This window comes from Pempheris klunzingeri, chromosome 15 (genome assembly GCF_042242105.1).
Source record: "Pempheris klunzingeri isolate RE-2024b chromosome 15, fPemKlu1.hap1, whole genome shotgun sequence".
In the NCBI taxonomy this organism is placed as follows: domain Eukaryota; kingdom Metazoa; phylum Chordata; class Actinopteri; order Acropomatiformes; family Pempheridae; genus Pempheris; species Pempheris klunzingeri.
Genome location: NC_092026.1, coordinates 16,861,439 through 16,882,943, shown reverse-complemented (window position 1 = coordinate 16,882,943; position 21,505 = coordinate 16,861,439). Strand labels below are relative to the sequence as shown.

The window sequence follows — 21,505 nt, the reverse complement described above, 5'->3', positions numbered from 1 at the left end:
TACTGACTAAAAACTATAGTAACTGGCCTCTGGAGAAGCTTAAAGGGTTACTTCACCCAATATATTAAAGTTTACCTCTTGTGGTATCAAGACATGCAGATAGATAAGATTTTATTTACCGAAGGTTTTGAGAGAGCCGTCTCAAGATTCCTGCTGCCACTAAATTCCATGGAGGTAAATGGAAGTTTGCTATGCTAACATGCTGATGTTTAGCTAATGTTGGTGAATTTATCTTGAGGGGGACACGAATATCTGTATTAAAATTCATGGAAACCCATGCAATACTTGTTAGGCTTTGCAGTTGTTAACGTCACTAAAAAACAAAAATGTTCACCTCCTGGTGGCGCTACAGGTCAGGGGATCACCATCCAGTCACACTGCTAGTGTGGCTAAAAATGACATCAAAACTATCTGCATGGCAAAATACCATGGGAGGTATATAACCTTTAACCTTTATTTCAATTTGGTAGAACATTTCCAGATTTTGGGCATGCACATCTCTACAGAAGTTCACCAGCAGTCAGCCTGTAACACCGGCAGCCCGGGCTCGACTCATCGCCAGCATTCAGGATTCCTCCAAGCCGTTGGGTCAATAATGGTGGGAGATAGTGGGGGATGTAGATAACAGCAATCATTACCCGTGTCTGTCTGTCAGTGCGCTGAATTTTCACTTTGTTGACTGCTTGTGAAAATGAAAGTTAAATTCTCACTGCAGGTTCCTAAAGCTGCCTGTTTGACTGCTTGAATTCATGAACTCCTAGTGAGGCGGAAGCACAAAAACAGGTTTGATTTAACCCAACAGAAATATCATGAGAAACCAGCGGTAACACATGGTGAACAGAAAATAACTATTGCATAGTACATATTATATTATTAGGCAGGTCTCAATCTGTGAAACTAATCCTGTCTTTGAATATCTCAGGAAAATGCCATCTGACAAAGTGTTGTAACTGCAGCTATGGGACAGAGCGGTTCCACTTGATTTTGTGTGAACTTGAACGATTTGAGCAGAGCCTGAACTCTTTGGTTATGTTTTGACAAAACCACCACACCACGTGCCATTGGCTGCCTTATACAGAACCACAGTAATTTATACTACTTATATTGTAGGTAAAAATCTATCTGATTTTACAGACTTACAAAACTAAAACTATGCTACAGTGTCTTTATAAGTTATTTGTATCAGTGTTATGGGAGATTTTAGTAGATTTCTTGAATAGGCGCACAAAGAATACTCCTAATAATCACAGATAGACCCAATTTTTCACCAAACACAATGGTAAAATCTATAATTTGACTAACTAAGGCTGAATTAACACTTTAAAATTTCAGTGTAGCATAAAGTGCCATATAAAGGTGGCACGACACTCTTGAGTTTTGTGGCACAGTCAATTAAAAAAAGAAAAAAGAAAAAAGAAAAAGGCAATCACTTCCAGTACTGGCAGGAGATGGTTTGGATTGTGCTTATGTATGAGGAGGAAGAACAAAGAAAAAGAAATTAGGAGCTGATATAGTTGATTGCATCTCTTCTCCCATTTACTGTATAAGCGCACTGTAAACTTTTCAAGTGTGATTCCTGTGATGAACTGAGCCGCTTCTCAATGTGGTCCTCATGCATCCTGCAGTAGTGTCGCACTCCTGCCAGCCTCATGTCTCCTCTTTATCTTCCTCCTTCTCTCTTTGGCAGTAGTGGTGTCCTGGAATTGACTACAATGCAGCTGTGCAACACCATTAGTTTCTGTCCTTTGTTACTGGCTCTGCTTGACTTAACTGATGCTGAGCTGTGCAAATCCAATGAGCTTAACGTCATCAGGAATTTCAGACTCCTCCACACCAGACGCCTGGAAGAGAGGGAACAGCACCATAAACTGTACTGACTATTTTTTAATCTATGACAATAACAATCAATCATATGAAAACATGTTATACATCAATAGAAGAAATGCATTGTCTATGTACTTACCAATTTGAAAGTCACATTTTTGTGTGTCTGAGGATCATCAACAATCTTTTGCAAATTGGCAGCAACTGAACAGACAATAAAAGGAAGTGAGAGGAGCACGTCAGATGACCAACTAATGTAAGAACAGATGACTGAGATTTTTCCATCATGATCAGTGGTGAAAGGAGGAAATAGCTGCATTTGGAGCCAAGCACGCTATAAAAACATAAACCAGCTGTATTCAGGTCCTACTGTATCAGTGGGTTTACAAGCTGTAGCATTTGAACCACAATTCAAATACTTAACATCTTTTTCCAAAACATTTTATATCTTTGAATACTCTTTGCCTCTTTTGTAATGATTTCTGGATAACAAGAATACTTAACTCGCAGAGATAAATAATCTATCACAAGTCTCTTTACCTTACGATATCAGAAATCTAAAACTAAAAAGAATCATGTGAAGCTTTTTGTTTGCTGTCGTTTTGATTACTTATCTAGAGCAAGTTTCAAGTGTACTGCCCTCATCAGGTTATCTCATAACTCTCATTCAGGGCTACATCTCTTACTTACCAATGACTAAGTCCCTCCCATCAACCAGACCTGCCGAAACCAACTCCTGAGAAACTCCATCAGCAGAATCTGAAGACAAACACGGAGAAGAAAAACCAAAGAGTTACACAGGCCTCTCTTAGAATGTGATAAAAGAGGAAAATCTAGCAGATGCTAACCTCTGCCGGACATGAACTCAAATCGGATGTCATTGAGTTCCTTCTTGAGATTCCTCAGTCTCAGGACAAGACTGATGGGAACGCTGGCATTGGCTGCAGCTGGATCCTGCAACAGCACAACAGGAAAGTAATTACTGTGCAATACTTCAGATTAGAATGTGAAACGGAGAGAAAAAATAGATGCTTCACAAGTATACCCTTATTTCACACAGTACAGTATGTGGAGGTTTAAGACAGCTGAACTTTATTGGTTTAAAGAACTTTGAGGGCAGAGATTTTGATCACCCCTAGCACTGTGGAGTTATAGCCTCACAAGTGCACAGGGCACCTTTAAAACCCCATTTAATGTTACCCACAATTGCATTTACAGTACTAACCTGAAAATGCTCAACAGTTCCACATGTGGTTAAAATCAAAAAGTTGAGAGAATTCAATTAAATTCAATTTAAACTTTAAACTTTAAACTAGGAATGTCAACAACACATTTGCCCCCCCCCCCCACCCCCGCAGTTATTTCCTTGTTTTTACCTGAGCAGTGGCTGCATGTGAGGGGCTTGCTGTCTGAGTGGGAGCCTGTGGTGGAGTGTCTTCTCCTGCCTGGCCTGCCGTCGCTTGGCTCTCGTGTGCTGCACCGGGTGGCTGCAGATGTCCTGTGGAGCTTTCTGCTGCTGGGAAAAGCTAAGAGACACCAATTTGTATGTAAATCAGCAGGTGTTTTGAGTTGTACATGAATGGAAAAAAGAAAGACACATGTAGGACAGTCATGCAGATCGCATTGTCAAGTCATTACAATAAATCAAGATGTTCAGGTCATGTCCACTACAAATGGACTCACCTCCATATGGTGGGACCCGTCCTTCACTCTGGGTGACTGCAGAATGGACATGACAGATTGTCAAGATTAAAAACATGCAATTCTCCTTTATCCCCCCGATGTATGGACTGATGGAGCATTGTAGGATTGAAAGGATTTGACACAAGGTGACGTTAAACACAGGGCTTAACTGAAATCACAGTTAAGATAACAGACAGTAAAATCCCACACCAAGACATGAATTGAGTGTGAACATTCATTGAAGAATAATTATTATTAAATAATTAGACCATACTGATTTACCTGAGTAACCTAAACTTAAGCTACACTGACATTAAGGTGTGAGGACTCAACAAAGACAGACTCCAGCTTTCCTAAGAAATGTTCACACTAACAGTCCAACAGCACCATCTGCTGGCCCTCGGGGAGCACTGAGGAACACAGACCAGCGGCCTTGTGGAGTAAACTGGATCGACTATTTGAAGATGCATGCCGAGTCTCACCCTCAGAGCTGCAACAGCAGCTTTGCCCTCCTCGCTCTCCTCATCCAGCTCATCATCGCTCCACTCCCAACCGCCGTCCTCCGTCTTGTGGAGACGGCCGCTCGAGCCAGGCACACGACGCACCTACACAATGCAGTAAAAAAAAAAGTGATGTTTAATATTGACACAATCTTTGGCTCTTTCAGGGTAATCCTTCATTGAGTTGCATGGGTCGTATCCCAACATGCATTAGACAACAATGTGCATTAATAATGATGATCAAACCTTCTTGGACCGCTCCGTTATTGTGGGCCCTTTGTATAGGAGCTTCTCTTGCAAATACTCGTTGTTCTGTGACAGAAAGACAAACTTTTCTTACAGTATCTATAAAGATTCTCCTCAAAACCCACACAAACAACCCCGTTTATTTTTATAGTAGTGATGCAAGGCTCACTTTGGCTTTTGTGAAGAATTTATGCTTCAGCAACTCGGCTGCAGTTGGCCTAAATAGGAAAAGGGGCACAACGCTCTTCATTACATTCGTTACACAACGGTGAAATATAATGGAAAGAAAAACAAGCATCTGGCATTAGGTAAAAAGAAAAAAAAAGTTTTGGGGACTAGCTGACCTTTTTTCTGGATCTTTCTGTAAACACAGGGAGAGCATCTTCCTGAAGGACTTGCCATATTTCTTCACCATTTCCTTGTCTGTGATGCCCGTCTCCAGACAGGGCGGATCGTTCTGCAAAGTCAGCATCAGCACCTACAGACAAGCAAAGATCACCTTCAGTCAGTAAACTGATACAAAATCATCTGTTTATTCAAAACTGAGGAGAACTTTACAAAAGCCACAGATGCACTCCCAGTTTCTTACTCACTACAAGTTTCTTCAGAATTAAGGACATAAAAATTTCCATAATATAAACCAGTAAGTGCAGCAGGCTCCATTACGTTGTCTTAACTAGTTTCCTTAGAGCTGTTGAGATGGTAGATGCCTTGCTGATGTGCGGCAAAGTAGCAGCAAGCGCACGCGGTTACCTTCATGGGTGGGTATTTGTGATATGGTGCAGCCCCAGTGGCCAGTTCAATGGCTGTTATCCCGAAACTCCAGATGTCGGCTTTGAAGTCATAGCCGCGGACCTGTGTATTAAAAACAGAACCAAGTGAACAAAGCGCACCTGTCTTCATTTAATCACTGAGTTATGAGGCAGCGCAGAGAGAAACCAGTGGGAGAGAAAACAAGCCTCCTACCTGCTCCATGACCTCAGGGGCCATCCAACATGGCGTCCCCACAAATGTCTTCCGAACCTTGTTCCTGGTCATGTCTCCTCCTGCTGCTAGAAAGGCACTCACACCAAAGTCTGCGGAGTGTGTTATTGGGATTGTATGACATAGAGAGACAATTAGAGGAATCTAGACAAATCTAGAATGTAATGTAAAACTATAAATATGCAGCTGTAAAAAATGAGTCAAACTACAGCATGTGCAGAGTAAATAAGAACACTGTACCAGCAATTTGTACTGAGCCATCATCCCCAAGAAGTATATTTCCAGCTTTTAGATCCCTGTGCATGAAGAGGAGGAGGATTAAAACATGATAAACAACTAAGATGTCACAAGTCAGTGACTGCACCAGCAGCAGTGGTGAGGCCACGCACTGTGCAAATGAACAAACACTTGTTACTCTTGCACACAAACAAGTTAAAGCTGCACTTTTGATTTGCCTCATTTTAATCCGCCCGATTTCTGTTTGCATCCATGAGTGCAAACCACACACAAAGATAGGGAGTGGATTAACCTGGCCCCAAACACCACTCCGTCTTTCCTGATTAGCTGTAAGTGAGTTAGCCACTGCGTCTGAACCCAATGAGCAGCTGCTCTCTCTGTTTACTGAAAATACTGATTGTATACTGACCGCTCTGACTGTACTGTCACATTCATTTAAAATCTCATTAAATCAATTGGATATTCTATTGGACTAATTCAGTAAAATACATCACGAGTGCGTGGCAGTAATTTAAAAAATAAGCCATCTTTCTAAATGACTGGATTCTTTTAAAAATGAACAATATGAAAAAAATAAAGAAAAGTTTGTAAAAGACATGCGGCTGTTCAAACAATTACACTTGTCATACAACAAGGCACAGAGCATACAGAGAGGCTATACTGTAGGTTCACAGTGTTCCTGGGAGGAACTTTTATGTAAAACAAACCTCCTCAATTATGCATTTTCACTGTATTAAATATTGAAGAAGGAAGGTCTAGTTTGAACCACACACTCGTATGCAGACATGAAAAGCTCAGAGTGAGCTGAGACACGAATGCATGATGGGACATACAGGGGTGTGCATTCATTGTTATTTGGTGCTTTGATAGTATTGTCTTTGTTACATTAATGCCAATAAAGCAAAGTGAATTTAATTATTGGCTACTAGGACTCAAACTGCATCAACAGTGATAATAAGGCATAGCCCAGCAGCCTGGTAACACGTCATTATGACTCACCGGTGAATCTGCCCGTTTTTGTGGAGGTACTCCAGCCCCTCCAGGACTTCTTTCAGTATGGTGGCGATGCTGACCTCATCCAGCACTCCGGACTTGTGCTCGCCACGAGAGATGATATGCTTGATTATGTCCAACACTGAGCCTAAGAGAGACACAGAAGCTTGTCACAAGACTTGCTTACAGGACACAGAGCAAATCTCCAGTTTGACAAGTAGTTCAAAGCATACTGAGTGGATATTATCTGGCTGTGGTTTGTACTGTAAACAAAACTCACAGCTGTGTCCTGCTTCTTAACTCAACAAAACAGTCTGCCAGAACTCAGCAGAGCACACTAACAGCATCACCAGACCTCCTAAAACTCTGGAAGAGTGCCTGGAATTACCTAATATATACTAAAGTAATGCTTTTAGGTTGTCTATTATTTGTCTGTGAAAGGATTGGCAGCCGTTAGTGAATTATCAAAGGGAAGTTGATGCTTTAAAAGGATCCTGCCCTTACAAGTTGCATAAAAAGGATCAAAAAGTTGAAGCTCAAATGTGTCAAACATTCAGAAATAATCGTGATGACATATGCTTTCTGTGGTGAGAACGTTTTTCACGAATACAAAATTTAACATTGTCAAGTATGATGTGACTTAAAACTTTCACAAGTTTCGATTGTGCTACATTGAGAAAATGTTATGTGTCAAAGTAACTTGGCTCTACACTCACAACACACACACATTTCAAGAACATCAAGTCATAATCCTAAAACTTTTCGTGAAATCAAACCCCTTTCCAAACCCCACAGGCATTATTTATGATTGGCAATTTTCTCATGTACTTTAATTCTGTAATAACCTCTATGTGTATGTAACTCGTGGACTGTTTTGCTGTACTATTAAACCATCAAAGAAAAACGTTGACCCAGCATTGCCAGGTAAACCCAGGCTTATTTGTGATGAAAACAAGAGCAAAACAAAGAAATGACAAAGAAAGTCAAATCAAAGTCAAGGTAAAGATAAAAGCTAGCCAAGTTCTTTAAGTTTCTTTAAGCATTACAGGACTTACCTCCACTAAGAAGCTTCATCACCAGCCACAGTTCATCTTTGACCACAAAGGAGGTATAATAAGACACAATGTTTGGGTGGTGGCACTGGCTCATAGCCTGGATCTCTTTCTGCATAGAGAAGAAAATATGGGATACAAGGTCACACAAGGAGTAGAACTGGTGTGGTACAAAGAAAAGCCCTAACTAAATATTTATATTTCAGAGTGACAAACTTAAGTTCAGTCACAATGCTTCTTAACTTAATCTAATAAAATAAAATAAGACCAGCCAATCTCTGTTTACACACTCACAGTCAACCTGTCCTGTTAAAATGGACCAATCCTAAACCAGAAGTACACAGTGCCTCTGACTTCAGACAGTGAACAATCTGGGTTACATCACCACTGAGCCACCAAGGTGAATTCAGCGCCTTAATATATTATATAAGGACTGGGTAGTAGAAGTCCTGTGAAATAGAGCAACATAATGAATATTCACGTCAGATAGCAAACAATGCGATGTTGATACATGACAGTCATCTCTCTAACGTACTACCATGAGTTTTATTTTCATGTGAATTATCTGGGAAACAAAACAGCAAGTAGCTGTACAGTAGGGGTAGCCAATAAGGAGGAATTTACCATGAGATGATAGAAATATAGAGATATTAGAGAACTAATAGAGATTTTGCTAAACCGCAAAATCAGTGGTTATAATAGACCTCAGTAGAAATCCCATTTAACACAAATGTGATTTAGTACTACCTCTTAATCCAACCAACTGTTACATGAGTTCACCAAATGTAAAATGAGAAGAGTCTAAGCTGACCAAGTTTTCATTGTTGGGTTGGATGCAGGAAAAAAAAACAAACAAAAAAACTCCTGTTCCATTTGGGAGCTGCCCCCTGTCAGAATGAGATAACACCTATATGGGTGGACTGTGAATGAAACGTTAAAGAGTAGAGGGGATTTACTTTGACATGATGGAAGCAAGAACACTCAGCGACAGTCAGTCAGTCATGAACAGACGTTAGTGTTCACACGTCTGTTCCTTGTGTATTTAGATATTATTGACAGGTTGCTAAATGTTAGGTAGGGGAATCCAAAGTGTGGGATAATTTACAAGTTACAAAGCCATGTCATGCTATGTTGAAATAAATTGGAAAAATGTTCAGACAGTCGCCTTATTAGTTTTTCTGACACATTCAGAGTCATTAACGAAATGAAGCGCCTGATAACGACACAAAGTGGTATTGTGTGCTTGTAAAATTTTTATTTTAAAGGATCATTATCATTGTTTTGTGTTCTTCTGTAATGTAGCGCAGTGTTACTCATAACATTCTTTCTCAGCCCTGGAACCAAAACAATTTTCTAATGATATTTAAACAATTAATTCAATATCATAAACGTGCAACACCCAGTCGACTAATGGCTTGACGACTTTGTGACACACTGCTCAGATTAATTCCTACAAAACTTACAATATCATCAATTAATTAATCGCCTGCTGAGGTGGATCAGACGGATCCTGACACATCCCATCTTGTTTCAGTGTGGCTACTGGATAACACTTTAAACAATCACCTCACTCATTAAATATGCAGCCTTTGTTTATTTGTCTTGAGCTTAGTGGGCCTAGCGTTATATTTCACAAAAAGTCTACAAGTCTAATCTTCTGTGTGTGTGGGAAACTGACTTTACAGTCATCTCATCTGAGTGTTTGCAGTCATGTAATATTTGAATATCAACATTCAAAAGTAACATAAAGAAATCTATTATTTATAATGGTCATCAGGAGAAACACTTGTGTCTTTGTGGTGTGTCTTATTGATTTAACCCATCTCTAGCACTCAGTGGTTGTTGTGGCATCAAGCTTTTGATCTAGGTTCAGTGCCAAGTGGACCTGACCAACACACACCACTCCCAGCAAACAGACACACATATACAGAACATGTGGCCTGCAGAAACTAGCCCACACGTTGTTACCGTTTCTTACCAGGAGCTCATCCATGCTGGTTTGACACTTTTCCAGGTTGATGCGTTTGATGGCCACCTTCTCCTTTCTCGGCTTACAGTACGCTGCCTGGACAACTGCAGTGGCTCCACTCCCTGAGGAGAGCAACAATGAGAGTGAACCCTCAACACTGTGGGAGCACAAGAGCCTTGGACTTTTCAAGCCAGCAGTGAGCATGTGACTCTTCTTCAGTGTGCAAAATGAGAAAGTGCTGAATTTGAGTAGAATCCAGTGTCTAACATCTAAGGTCACTTACAGCATTATACAATACAGTAATGCGCAAGATTAATCCACATTTGATTGAATTATAGAAAACTGCGGTGAGATACCACATCAGACCAGCTATTTTGTTCAAAATCATCAGTCACGTTACCTGGACTAGAGTTAAGTATGAATAACTCACTATAATCCGTGTCACACCTTCAGAAAAAGAGCACCACCCTCTGCAACAACTGACGAATCTTCTCGCACAGTAGGCTAACTTGAGTTAGCTAGCTAGACGTTTAGCTTCACGTTGACTTGCTAAGGTGCCTTCTCGCTTTAAAATGGGCCACAAACTAGCAGAAAGCGTTAATCGATTCATCCTAGCCATAGGGAAACTCTACAGAGCTGTTAACCTTCCTGTCATGTAGCTACGGTTTGTAACTGGCCTTCTGTTAGCTAGTTTGCTAGTGCCAGTTGGCAGCCGCAGAGACAGGGGAGGCTAGGATGCTAACTTTAGCAAGCTAAGCTACTCACCTATCACCTCATTGAGTTCGTAGTCATCCCTGTCGATGGACCAGGATTGAGAGGACGGGTCGTCTGCCATAGTGTCGTTATTTGAATGTTGTAAACAGTACTTCTAAATAATATGGAGACGCTGTCTGAAATAATATCTTTGTTATTACTCCATTCGGCTCCGGTGTTGCTGCCGCTGCCGCCGCTGCTGCTGTTCCGCTGACAACTCCTACCGCTCCCGTCAACACAACTTTACGCGCGACTGACGCATCGTGTGACGTAGCATGTCCGTCGTAGGTATAAAGATGTCGCCATCTTGAGTGTGGCAAAGTCAGACCAATGTCTGTGTACTCTGAAACAGAAAACAACAGAGAGAGGGGCCACAATGATAACTTGGAGTTCATGGACCAGGCACGCCGGCTGGTTCAAATACTTCAGTCTTTCCACAACAAATGCTCTATTGTTACACTCACAGGTGTAAAAGTGTGCACAGTGAACCCAAAAGAGGGCGCCAATGCCTCTTCTGAGTGTGAGCCTTGTCTATGCTTTTTGTTTTACACTTTTTTTGCTCATTCGTGTGCAGTGAAATGTGGAGCCCAAACAGCACTAGAGCAACACTAGTCAAAGACCTGCTTTCAAAATGTGAGCAAAATAACAAAAGTTAAAGTGGTATTTGTTGTACATGGTGGCCCCTGTCAGTTCTGGGTAGTTTTAACTCATTTATATCATGCTGGGCAGTTTAGTGCATATCATCTTTCAGAAACTAATTGTACGTTTTGTATGTAAAATCTTGAAAAGTAAGTAGTTAATTTAGCAGTTAAACACAGTTAATCAAGTGGAGTGTAGGGTAGAATACTTGAAAGGTGAGTGAAAGTTTTTATACTTCAGTAGGCCTACAGTGTTTGAGTTAACATACTTTCCACTTTCCCTCGGTTGGATAGCATGAGGACTGCAGTGTGTTTAAGGTTTATTTGTCACATTTGCTACTTGAATCTTCCAGTCTTCGTGCTGGAATGTGGAACTTGTCAGGAAGTTTCATGAAAAGCATATGGGGCGTGCTAAAAACTGCCGCACTCGTGGCTGAGTGTCATTTATATAATATTTGCTGGAGATACACACATTAGACAACTGTTTGCATAGTGTCTTTGTATTTGTTCTCTATCTAAATTCCTCTTTGGGCAAAATGTACGTTAGTCAAACAGTTCTCTGAGACTGAGGATGTTTTGCCGATGCTATCAGTGGTATGTGAGGAAACAGAGGGGCCTGTTCTTGCTTGTTCCGCAGGCGCAGACACCAAGCAAAGACCTGATCGACAAGAGAAGTCGCTTTCCATTTTCTGTTTAGTGTTTTGAATTGAAAGAGTCGTCTTACGTGATGCATTAAATTGCTGTTTAACCAAATTAAGCAGTTGCAGTTCACTGGTTTGTTCCATGGTACACATGCAGACAAATCTTCTCTAAAATTATAATTCAACAGAACTCTGAGAATGTAGAAATCCTCTCCTCCTTTCTCCATGATTTTATACAACCATCCACAGCAGATGTGGGTGACAGAACTATTGTACAGTAAGTATACTTGTCACCTCAGTGTCACTGAAAGAATCAAACTACTACTAATAAGCAGATGCTTTGAGCCATTTCAGTGGCTAAAAGGAGGGGGGAAAATGACCCCCTCTCCTGCCTCATCAGCTATTTCAGGATGCCCCTGAGCAAGGCACTTGAAGCTAAATGGAGCACACAGGGAGCAGAGAAACTCCCAGATGACGGTGTGTCAGTGTGTGACGTGTGAAACCAAGATTAAGTGCATGTTTTCTTGCACTTTATAAAGTAAGTAAAAATCATAGCAGCAGCATTAGTTTCACGTGCATTTAAGAAAATAACCCACTTCTGTTACTTCACTCGTGCATCCACAATGCTGCGCTCTGTTTTCCTGTGCGCTTCCCTCAACCTGGTGGATTTTTATTGGAAGTGGTGGGGCCTTGCCCGGAAGCCCCCCCTCCCCGATACTACATTAAAGCTCACTCATCCTGATGCTGACAGTGCGCCGAGTGTAAGCCAGGCCTGAAAGGGAAGTGCTGAGAGCCACAAGAGCCCCAACGCACCAGTGATTGCGGTGCTATTATCCTGCCAAGGCTAAGCTGCACATGAAAAGGAAAGCAAAAAAAAACTTCATCTGTCCCATTCAGTGTAACCAATATGCTCTAACTCACTGTCAACTATGTGGACGGGCAGCGAGCCAACTCTGCTATTCAGCCTTCTTGATCATGTTTACCTTGTGTCCAAATCAGGAACAGGTGTCCACATGAAAAACTATAAAACAAGTAACACAATAACTGGCTTGAAGCAGAAGTCGCACATAGACATGAAGTAATGGGACATTTCTACACTGTAAAACTATCACTTATAAACTGGACTACAGTATTTTGAGGCCCTTAGGTGCTTCTATGGTGATCGGCCCCTCCCTGTTTATTCACATCTAGAGTTTCCTGTAGGTGAGGAATTGGCCCTGAGCTCTTTTAGAAAACACGTCTATAAAAGGCTTAAATATGGAATAAAGGAGCATTTTTCATTTTGGGGTGCAAGTGCAGCCGTCTGTTAGTGCCGTGGCATGTGGAAAGGCTGGCTGTGAGGTCAAACAGCCTGTTAAGCAGCCCCATGGTGTGGGGCTGGTTAACAAGGTGTAGCCTACCCCTGCTGTGACATCAGCAGTGCAGCTTGCATGGCAGGCTGGTCAAACCGGTGTAGGAGCCCGCAGGAGAGCTGACACCGTTCAGACTGCCAGGGGAAACCCACCTGTGTCGCAGCCTGCAGCTGTGCTGTCCTGATACTCGGTTCATCGGTCCCAAAAGCCCACGTTTTCTCACCCGATAGCGCACATGGGAAGAAGGAGCCGCTCTGGGTGAAACGAGAAAAGACGAGACCTGAAGAGAGAGAGAGAGAGAGACGGTTCAGACAGGATGGAAACGAATGGGATCGAGAAGAAAAACGGTAAAGCTTGTGGATTTCTGCTCAGCTGTGCAAATTTATGTGCGTTTGGCATTTTGCTCCGGAGTTTTACAACAGTCAATACTCATCAGGCCAACATGGCAAACTGGAGTGACTTTCACTCATTTTTCTAACATTTTAATGGTTGTGATCAAACTCTTTTTTCTTCTAACCGCGGCTGTTTTGAGCGAAATACGGTGGAATACGATCACCTGTAGACTTTCTACTTTCTTTTAAAGATCAGCTTACTCACGCCTAAAAGGTGTGGCTCCTTTCATACTGAACGGTGTCACCTTGCTGCCTGCAGACAGGCACAAGTGTTGCCAAACAAAACAGCGCACAGCTTCTAGTTAACCAGCGAAGGAAAACAACCCGCTGCTGAAAACACTGCTGTTACGCGCTAAATGGATCCGTATTTATCTGATATCCACATCCAGTGTGTTTGCTGACTAGTTTGTCACCACTTAAACTGTTTTAAATCCACTGACCCTGGTCCGCCTGGTTTAAATCACAGCGCTGTGCAGGAGCGAGCAGTTGCCGCTAGATGGAGCCCGCTAGTCAACAACACTACCAGCAGGCAGTAACGTTATATCGTAGAGAGGCTGTTAAATATTTAGTAGTTTAGCGTCAAATACAACATTACTTACACTCGCTCTTGTGCGTTATAGTAGTTAAATAAATTCGCTTAACCCCATTTTAAACGTTTGTTGTATTTCCCTCTGGCTACACCAACTTCAGTGTCGTGTAAATGATGACACTTGAAGTTAGCCAGCGTTAATAATTAATGCATTGCGACGTTTATTTTAAGCTAGCAGCTAACGTATTGAAAATGAGTTAATTAGCTTCACTGCCTGGTTATTATCTAACGTTTGGAGGTCTTAAAAAGTAGTCTGTCTTAAAACTGGTCCAACTAACAATACTCGTTTTCCTGACGCATCCTAGAAAATTAATTTTCCAACATTTAGCTCAGTGTTGAACTCCCTCCCCCCGCCTCGCTCCTCCGCACACTTTGCTAGCCGCTGTAGCTGGAGTACATGTCCGTCTGTCTGTCAGCTGACTGCCTGAAGGGAGTCCTGACCGACATGAGAAGTGAACTTTGAGTGGGACTGGTTCACGCCCTCCCACACTCCGGTCGGTCCAGACGTCTTGAGAGCGCAGTCCGGTAACATTTCCACCCGCACCTCAGGGCACCATGAAGTGCCTGCACAGACAAGCTGAACTGAGCAGATCTCAGGAGTTACTTCGCTCTGCCAGAAGCCAGCAGGTGATACAAACGAACGTAAAGCTGCTAGGTAGGCTGCACTGCACTCATTTGAACGGTATCTTGTGCCAGATGTGATAAAAGAGTAATCCAGGGTCAGACGCTGTCGTTATACTGTAGATCTCAGCTTGTTTTCAATGAGGAAAGCTTGGTAAGCCTGGGTTAACTGCTTGGCTTGTGATTTTGGGCATCCATGTAGTGATCCATGAGGTGAATGCAGGTAAAGGAGAGCTAAGGTTTGAGTCAGCTGGCATATGGATGGTGGGGAATGACTGCTCACCGCTCCTCTGTTTCACAGGTATGGAGGGCGATCAGGACCTCCAGTTCCTCCTGCAGGGGGGAGACCTCCTCAAAGTCCGCTCAACGTCCTGGAAGAAGACCCGCTACTTCAGACTCCAGGAGGACTGCAAGACCATGTGGCACGAGTCGAAGAAAACCTTCAAGAGAAACCAGACCTGTGAGTGCTGTCCCAGCTTCCCACCAACATGTGTGTGAGACCCACCAGGACAAAAACCTCTTCTTTATCTGTCTGCTGTCAAGCTGGACACTATTCTCATGCATCTTCTTCACTTTTGACTTATAGTTACTACTTAAAATGTGTGTTTCCAGTGATAATACAAGTAAAAGTGTCTTGGATCTATTTTTTCAGGTCAGATGGATTTTTCCTTCATGGATTATAAAAGAGTAGGACTGATCATATAGCCATAAAAGCTGATATCTGTCTGAAAGTCCTTTGTATTATCATACACAGCCGGGTTGTTTTTGGGTGTGTTTTATCAAGATAGTGTTTTTTTTTATAGTGTGTGGAGGAGTGGTAGTTTTATTGGATCACATCTATAAACCGTTCTCATGTGGTCACCGTCTGATAACTGTAGTATGTTACCATAGTTACCATGTGTGATAACGTGCAACCCTTAAAGGTGCATTCAACAATTCTGCACAGATAGCGACTTAAAACAGAAGTGTGAAAATGTTGATACTCACCTTGCAGAAAACTTGGAAAGTGACGTCAGTAAACTGCAAACATCAGGTTCATGTTTACCAAGCAGGCTGGTCTGTGATGCCTGAAGATATCAAAAGTACAAAAGATGACATCATTTGATAGTCCTGTGGCAGGGAATTCCTTTAGTAAGTGATGTGCTGAAGTGTGAAATAGCATTTGAACTCTGTCTTCAGTTACGATCGATGACATCTCGGCGGTGCGGATGGGCCGTCAGTCAGAGGGCTTGAAGAAGAACACAGAGGAGCAAGTGGAGGCCCGCTGCTTCTCCATCATGTTCAAGGGGAGGCGCAAGAACCTGGACCTCATCGCCAGCTCAGAGGAGGAGGCCAAGCAGTGGGTCAACAGCCTGCAGAAAATTATCTCCAACATAAACAACCTCAGCCAGCAGCAGAAGACAGAGCAGTATCCTCAAAGTGATGGTGGTGGTTATGCTGTGAAAAGTTGTAGTGTACGGGTCGCTGTGTTCTAGGAGCTCCTAATCTAGTAGATATTGGTCCTCGGTCACCTGAAGGGCCCATATGGTGTGAATGACAACCTGTCTGAACATGCACATGTCTATTCCTTACACTGAAAACTTTCCAGCTGGATCTTAGGTTGCCTGAGGAAGGCAGACAAGAACAAAGACAATAAGCTGAGTAAGTCGGAGCTCAAGGACTTCCTGCGTCTGATCAACATTGAGGTGGACGACGAGTACGCAGAGATTCTCTTCAAGGTGACGATGCCCTCAGAGCTTTTTAACAATTCCTGAGTATTAAGATCATAGAACCAGTCTGTACTTGTAGATAACTGCTCTTAAGTGACCCCTAACCTCACACTAATACAATCGCTTTTTAACATTGTGTTCAAGTTAAATGTAAAATGTGGATCATCTCCCATGTGATATTTCCATCATACAGAAATGTGACAAATCCAACTCTGGATACCTGGCTGGAGAGGAGATCGAACTCTTCTATGACCTGTTGACCCATCGGGAGGAAGTCAGCGTGATCTACGGCGAGTACGCTAAAACGACGGGCTTCATGAGTCCTGAAAACCTGGTGGACTTCCTGATGAAGGAGCAGAGAGAGAAAGCCTCACTGGCTGACGCACACAAGATTATAGAGAAGTTCGAGCCAGACGAAAAGGGTCAGTTCCTTATCTGAAATAAGGGTTTTTTTGTTTGACGTTGTAACTCCGTGGTGTGGCGCAGCAGTGGTTCTCTCTGTCAGCGTCACAGCTGAATCACTGAAAATCAGCAGAGCCCCTGGTATTGGTTAATGTTTTCCACTCTGGTGAATATTGTTAGATGAAACAGGCATCTTTTTAAGTGTGGGCGACGGTATCTATCAACTATCAATATTATTAACTGTCAATATAACCGATTAATACATGATAGCAGTGTATTCAGTATTGTCTGTGCTCTTAAAGGCTCCCTGGTCACTGTCGCTATCTGCCTTGTCTTCTTCCAGCCAAGGAGAAGAAGCTGCTGACCAAAGATGGCTTCCTCATGTACATGCACCACCCAGAGGCCATGGTCCTCAACTCGGATCACAGAGAGGTGTACCAGGACATGAGCCAGCCCCTCAACCACTACTTCATCTCCTCCTCGCACAACACCTATCTAATGGAGGATCAGCTCAAGGGGCCCAGCAGCACGGAGGCTTACGTCAGGTAACAGCTTTCATACAGCCTGTAAAGGTTTGCCCTTGGAAGTGTTGAATTCAGCTGCTGTAGCTGTAATGTACAAATTAAATCGCAGCAGTCTGCAGATGTTTATCCAGCGTTTGGTCCCTGCTTATCTCTCTACTCCCATGGGAGGAGGCGGGGGGCTGCAGGATATCTCTAGTGTGAGCAAAGTGTCCGTCCCAAGGCAATTATTTTCCTGGTGGATATGTTCGATTGTGACTGGGTGCATCAGGCATGGTAAGCTCCTGATGCACCCAGGAGAAGCATATAAGTGTGTGAGTGTTATTAGTTCCCTCCTGATGGCAGGGTTGGCATCCTCACATCAGTGTATGAGTAATACAAAGTAACTAGAAGGTTTACAAATACAGACTATTTACCATTTTATGTCTATATTTTGTCAAGTTTTGGTGCACTGAGACAAATTCATCACAACCCTTGGTGGTTATGTAGTAAGTTATTGGTTATTTTAGCCATCTGTAGCTTAACGCCAAGCCTCGGGCTGCTTTATGGAGGCTTCTTTTCGCCCCAGCATTCGGTCACTAACACCGGTCGCAACTCTGTCAGGGCTCTGCTGAAGGGCTGCCGCTGTGTGGAGCTGGACTGCTGGGACGGATCAGACAATGAGCCAGAGATCTACCATGGCTACACACTCACCTCGAGGATCCTCTTCAAAGACGTGATCGAAGCCATCAAGGAGTATGCTTTTAAGGTGTGGTTGGTACCCGGTAACGTCAGGTGTCCCAACACGTCCATCAGCACTGTGTGTAAGTTGTCTGTCTGGTCGTCCCCAGACGTCGGATTACCCGGTCATCCTCTCCTTGGAGAACCACTGCAGTGTGGAGCAGCAGGAAGTCATGGCCCAACACATGAGCTCCATCCTGGGCAGCGCACTCGTCACTTCCCCCCTGGGGGAGGGCATGCCCCCAAACTTCCCGTCTCCTGAGGTTTGCGTCCGCTCTTGTTTATACGTGGATTTTATATTGATATGACTGAGGGGGCTACACTGTTCATGTGTGTTTGTGTGTGCACATACCTCCAGGAGCTAAAGGGCAAGTTCCTGATCAAAGGGAAGAGGTTAAACAAACTGGAGGCCGTCTTCGCTCCTGAGGCGGCAGCAGATAATGACACAGACGTGACGGAGGAGGAAGAGTCAAACGACGAAGATGAGGACGAACAGAAGGAGGAAGAGAAATGCAAGGTGGGGCTCGCATCTAGGGAGCACGACTAAATCATTTATGTTAACACATTTTTAGCATTAGCGGATATTTCTTCTGTGCTTAAATTTACTCTCCATTGAATGTGCAGAAGAAAAAGAAGCTGAAACTGGCCAAGGAGCTGTCTGACATGGTGATCTACTGCAAGAGCGTCCACTTCCACGGCTTTGAGGACGCAAGAAAGAACCTGAGCTTCTACGAGATGTCGTCCTTCAAGGAGGGAAAGGCCATGACGCTGGCAGAGGAGTTGGGTGAGCAAGTGTTTTAGTGTGAAGACCTTAAGAAGTTATCAGAAACAATATTTTATAAATTACTTATTGGTGCTTCCTACAATTCCTGTAAATATGTCTCTGGACAAAAACTTACTTACTTATTAAGTTCAGAAATAGGGCTGACCTGGAAAACAACAATTGTTTAGAGTGCCTGCATTTCAGATTTTTTAACTTTTTTTTTTTTTTTTGGTTTGGAAATTCCTGCCAGAAGTAAAAGCAACATTTTCTTCCCTGAAAAGATCGAATCAGGCGTCGCGTGATTATCGTTATAATGGCTAGATGACTCTATTTCCCAGTCTCCATTTCTTCTCTGCAGCTAATTCCTACATCCATCATAATGTGGACAAGCTGAGCCGCATCTATCCAGCAGGCTCCAGGGCCGACTCCTCCAACTACGACCCAGTGCCCCTGTGGAACGCTGGCTGCCAAATCGGTACACAATACTTACGCAAGGAGGGAAATACAAACTCTCACATGTGCACACAGTCGCTCCTTCGACGTCGGCGTCTCTAAATCATCTTGTTACTCTCCTTTTCAGTGGCTTTAAACTTCCAGACAACCTGCCCAGAAATGGACGTTAACCAGGGCAGGTTCGTGGTCAACGGAAAGAGCGGCTACATCCTGAAGCCGGCCTACATGAGGGACGCAGCCACAGAGTTCGACCCCATCACCCTGACCCGAGGAGACTGGCTCAAACACAAGACGCTCCACATCATGGTGACACTTTCTCACACACACACACACACACACACACAGAAATTAGATTCAAGCGTTTACTGTAGTTTGCTGCCCTCCAGATTGTGAAGGATCGTTTTATGTTGTCACATGACGTGTCTCCACCTGCCGTCATCAGGTCATTTCAGCCCAGCAGCTCCCCAAAGTGAACAAGAAGAAATCCTCCATTGTGGACCCGCTGGTTAAGGTGCAGGTGTTTGGAGTGCCGGCTGATGTCGCTGAGAAAGAGACCGGTCCTGTTGAAAACAATGGTAACAATCCTTTTTAAACACTTCATAGTTAGGTTTAGTTTCTGGTTGAGTTTACAAAAAGCACACTTGTGTTTTTGTACTTCTTTTATACTTTCTAAATATATTTTCCTAATTCCAGCAGATTATTAGCCTGTACACAGCCAGTGCAGCATTTCACACCCGTATTTGGTGCGACTCCAGCACCACGTAGAGCTGTGATAGAACATGTCTCTACCTGTAGTTGCCTCACAAGACCAGAATGCAACGAGACCACAACACACGTAGCATTTAGAGTTAGCTTCAAGACTGTAAACCTGTTGTTTAACAGGAAAACCTCCTGTTCCGCCTGCCCCGTGTCTGTCTTTAACACATCAAACACACAGCTGCATACGACCAGTGCACTCACGCCCTCTGTCAGGTTTTGGGAAGTGCGTTCTGGGAAATGCAGGAAGCCTCTGAAGCACAGGTAGACGAGGCAGGTTAAATGATTACTAAATAACTCCTGGAATGCGCTGGATGCCAGAAATTAATGTTGCTTAGCATGAAGTTAGAGATGGCATGTTTCTTCTTTTCTGTTTAAGGCTTCAACCCAATGTGGAATGAGAACTTCCAGTTCGACGTGTACGTGCCTGAGTTAGCGCTAGTGCGCTTCGCCATTGAAGACTACGACGCCACGTCTGATAATGAGTTTGTTGGACAGTACACGCTGCCATTCCACAGCCTAAAAATGGGTACGTTCAGCCACCGGCGGTGGATAATTGCAGTTTCTCAGGTCCATTTTTATCCTCACTGTAATCCACTGACAGAAAACCACTGATAGTTTCATGAATGAACAGACAGGAACTATCCCCTCTCCCTTTGAGCACAGAGAAGTCAATTCACACTCTGCACAAAGAGCTCCTCATATTCTCCTGTTTCTGATCTCTGACTAAAACCACTTTCTGCTCCCACACAGGATACAGACATGTGCCTCTGCTCAGTAAGAATGGGGATGTTCTCCCCTCAGCTGGACTCTTTGTACACATCATGGTCCTCGATGCTGAGTAAGACGTCACCGACTGGCACATGCCTCTGCAGGACATAAGGACCTCTATTACACAGCCATGTTTTAGCTGGTTTTTAATTGGATTTTATATACTTTTTTTGGCTCTCTAGTTTTAGCTCATGATTAACTTATTTGCTTAATTCCTGTAGTTTGAGCAGTTGCTGTTAAACATTCTTCACCAGGGGACAGTCCTGTCAGTTTCAACCAAAGACCTCCATCTGCAACTGGAAATGAGTTATTCTGAGGGGTGGGTGCATGCATGCAAATACTGTACATACACACTTGGTTTCTAATGCTCCATAATGGGTCATATTACAGGGACTAGTATACAAACTGCTTTAACTGGTTTGTATGAGTTGCACTAGTGATAAACCATGTTCAGTTTGCGATGGCATTGGACTTTTAAAGACGGCTTGTGTCCCTCATTTGTGGCCAGTTAATGTTAATGTCTATTTAAATCTTTTTGTTCATATTACCATTTTCTGAATTCTGAGGATGCATAAGCCAACATGAAAACATTGTGCTTCGTCTTCATCAGTAATTTTAGTCAAGTATGATGATTTTCATGTGATGTCCTCACAGCTACTTTATCTTTTTGTAAATGAGGATGAAGATAAAAGTTTCAAACATGAATGCCTGGCTCAACCCATTTTTTTATTTTCAGCACTATGAACTCATCTGAGGGACTCGCATGGAGAAACCTTATGAACCTAATTAATAATCCTCTGGCTACCCAGTGGAGCAATACAACTGTAGAGTACTTAATGACCTGACTGTTCTCCATTACAATAGTAGCCTACAGTCGGTACCTTTTTGAACCACTTTCTTCTAAGCAAACAGAAGGAAGGAGACTTGTTTGTGGCA

The 21,505-nt window shown here is 43.1% G+C and overlaps 2 protein-coding genes across 4 annotated transcripts; one reads left to right on the top strand and one right to left on the bottom strand.

Annotated features, from left to right (window-relative positions):
* Window positions 1–436: 436 nt before the first annotated feature.
* Window positions 437–10,582, bottom strand: LOC139213750 (serine/threonine-protein kinase OSR1-like). Its single transcript, XM_070844370.1, has 17 exons — window positions 10,254–10,582; window positions 9,498–9,610; window positions 7,523–7,631; window positions 6,474–6,615; window positions 5,478–5,533; window positions 5,220–5,329; window positions 5,007–5,108; window positions 4,598–4,731; window positions 4,423–4,471; window positions 4,254–4,319; window positions 3,990–4,112; window positions 3,508–3,543; window positions 3,201–3,350; window positions 2,673–2,778; window positions 2,515–2,583; window positions 1,964–2,028; window positions 437–1,841 (listed from the first exon to the last, which is right to left on the bottom strand). Exons 1-17 carry the CDS (start codon window positions 10,321–10,323, stop codon window positions 1,767–1,769), a joined length of 1,575 nt encoding a protein of 524 aa, XP_070700471.1. The 5' UTR covers window positions 10,324–10,582; the 3' UTR covers window positions 437–1,766.
* A 2,400-nt stretch (window positions 10,583–12,982) lies between these two features.
* Window positions 12,983–21,274, top strand: LOC139214708 (1-phosphatidylinositol 4,5-bisphosphate phosphodiesterase delta-1-like). 3 transcript variants are annotated; one of them, XM_070845623.1, is made up of 15 exons: window positions 12,983–13,219; window positions 14,776–14,934; window positions 15,654–15,882; window positions 16,063–16,192; window positions 16,377–16,605; window positions 16,929–17,130; window positions 17,710–17,854; window positions 17,937–18,089; window positions 18,185–18,343; window positions 18,451–18,610; window positions 18,948–19,064; window positions 19,170–19,348; window positions 19,485–19,617; window positions 20,178–20,327; window positions 20,552–21,274. In XM_070845623.1, exons 1-15 carry the CDS (start codon window positions 13,189–13,191, stop codon window positions 20,641–20,643), a joined length of 2,268 nt encoding a protein of 755 aa, XP_070701724.1. In that variant the 5' UTR covers window positions 12,983–13,188; the 3' UTR covers window positions 20,644–21,274. The 3 variants fall into 3 exon arrangements, with proteins under 3 accessions (XP_070701724.1, XP_070701723.1, XP_070701722.1); XM_070845622.1 differs by lacking the exon at window positions 12,983–13,219 and adding an exon at window positions 14,409–14,508 and having other exon boundaries at window positions 18,454–18,610; XM_070845621.1 differs by lacking the exon at window positions 12,983–13,219 and adding an exon at window positions 14,409–14,508.
* The last annotated feature ends 231 nt before the right edge of the window (window positions 21,275–21,505 follow it).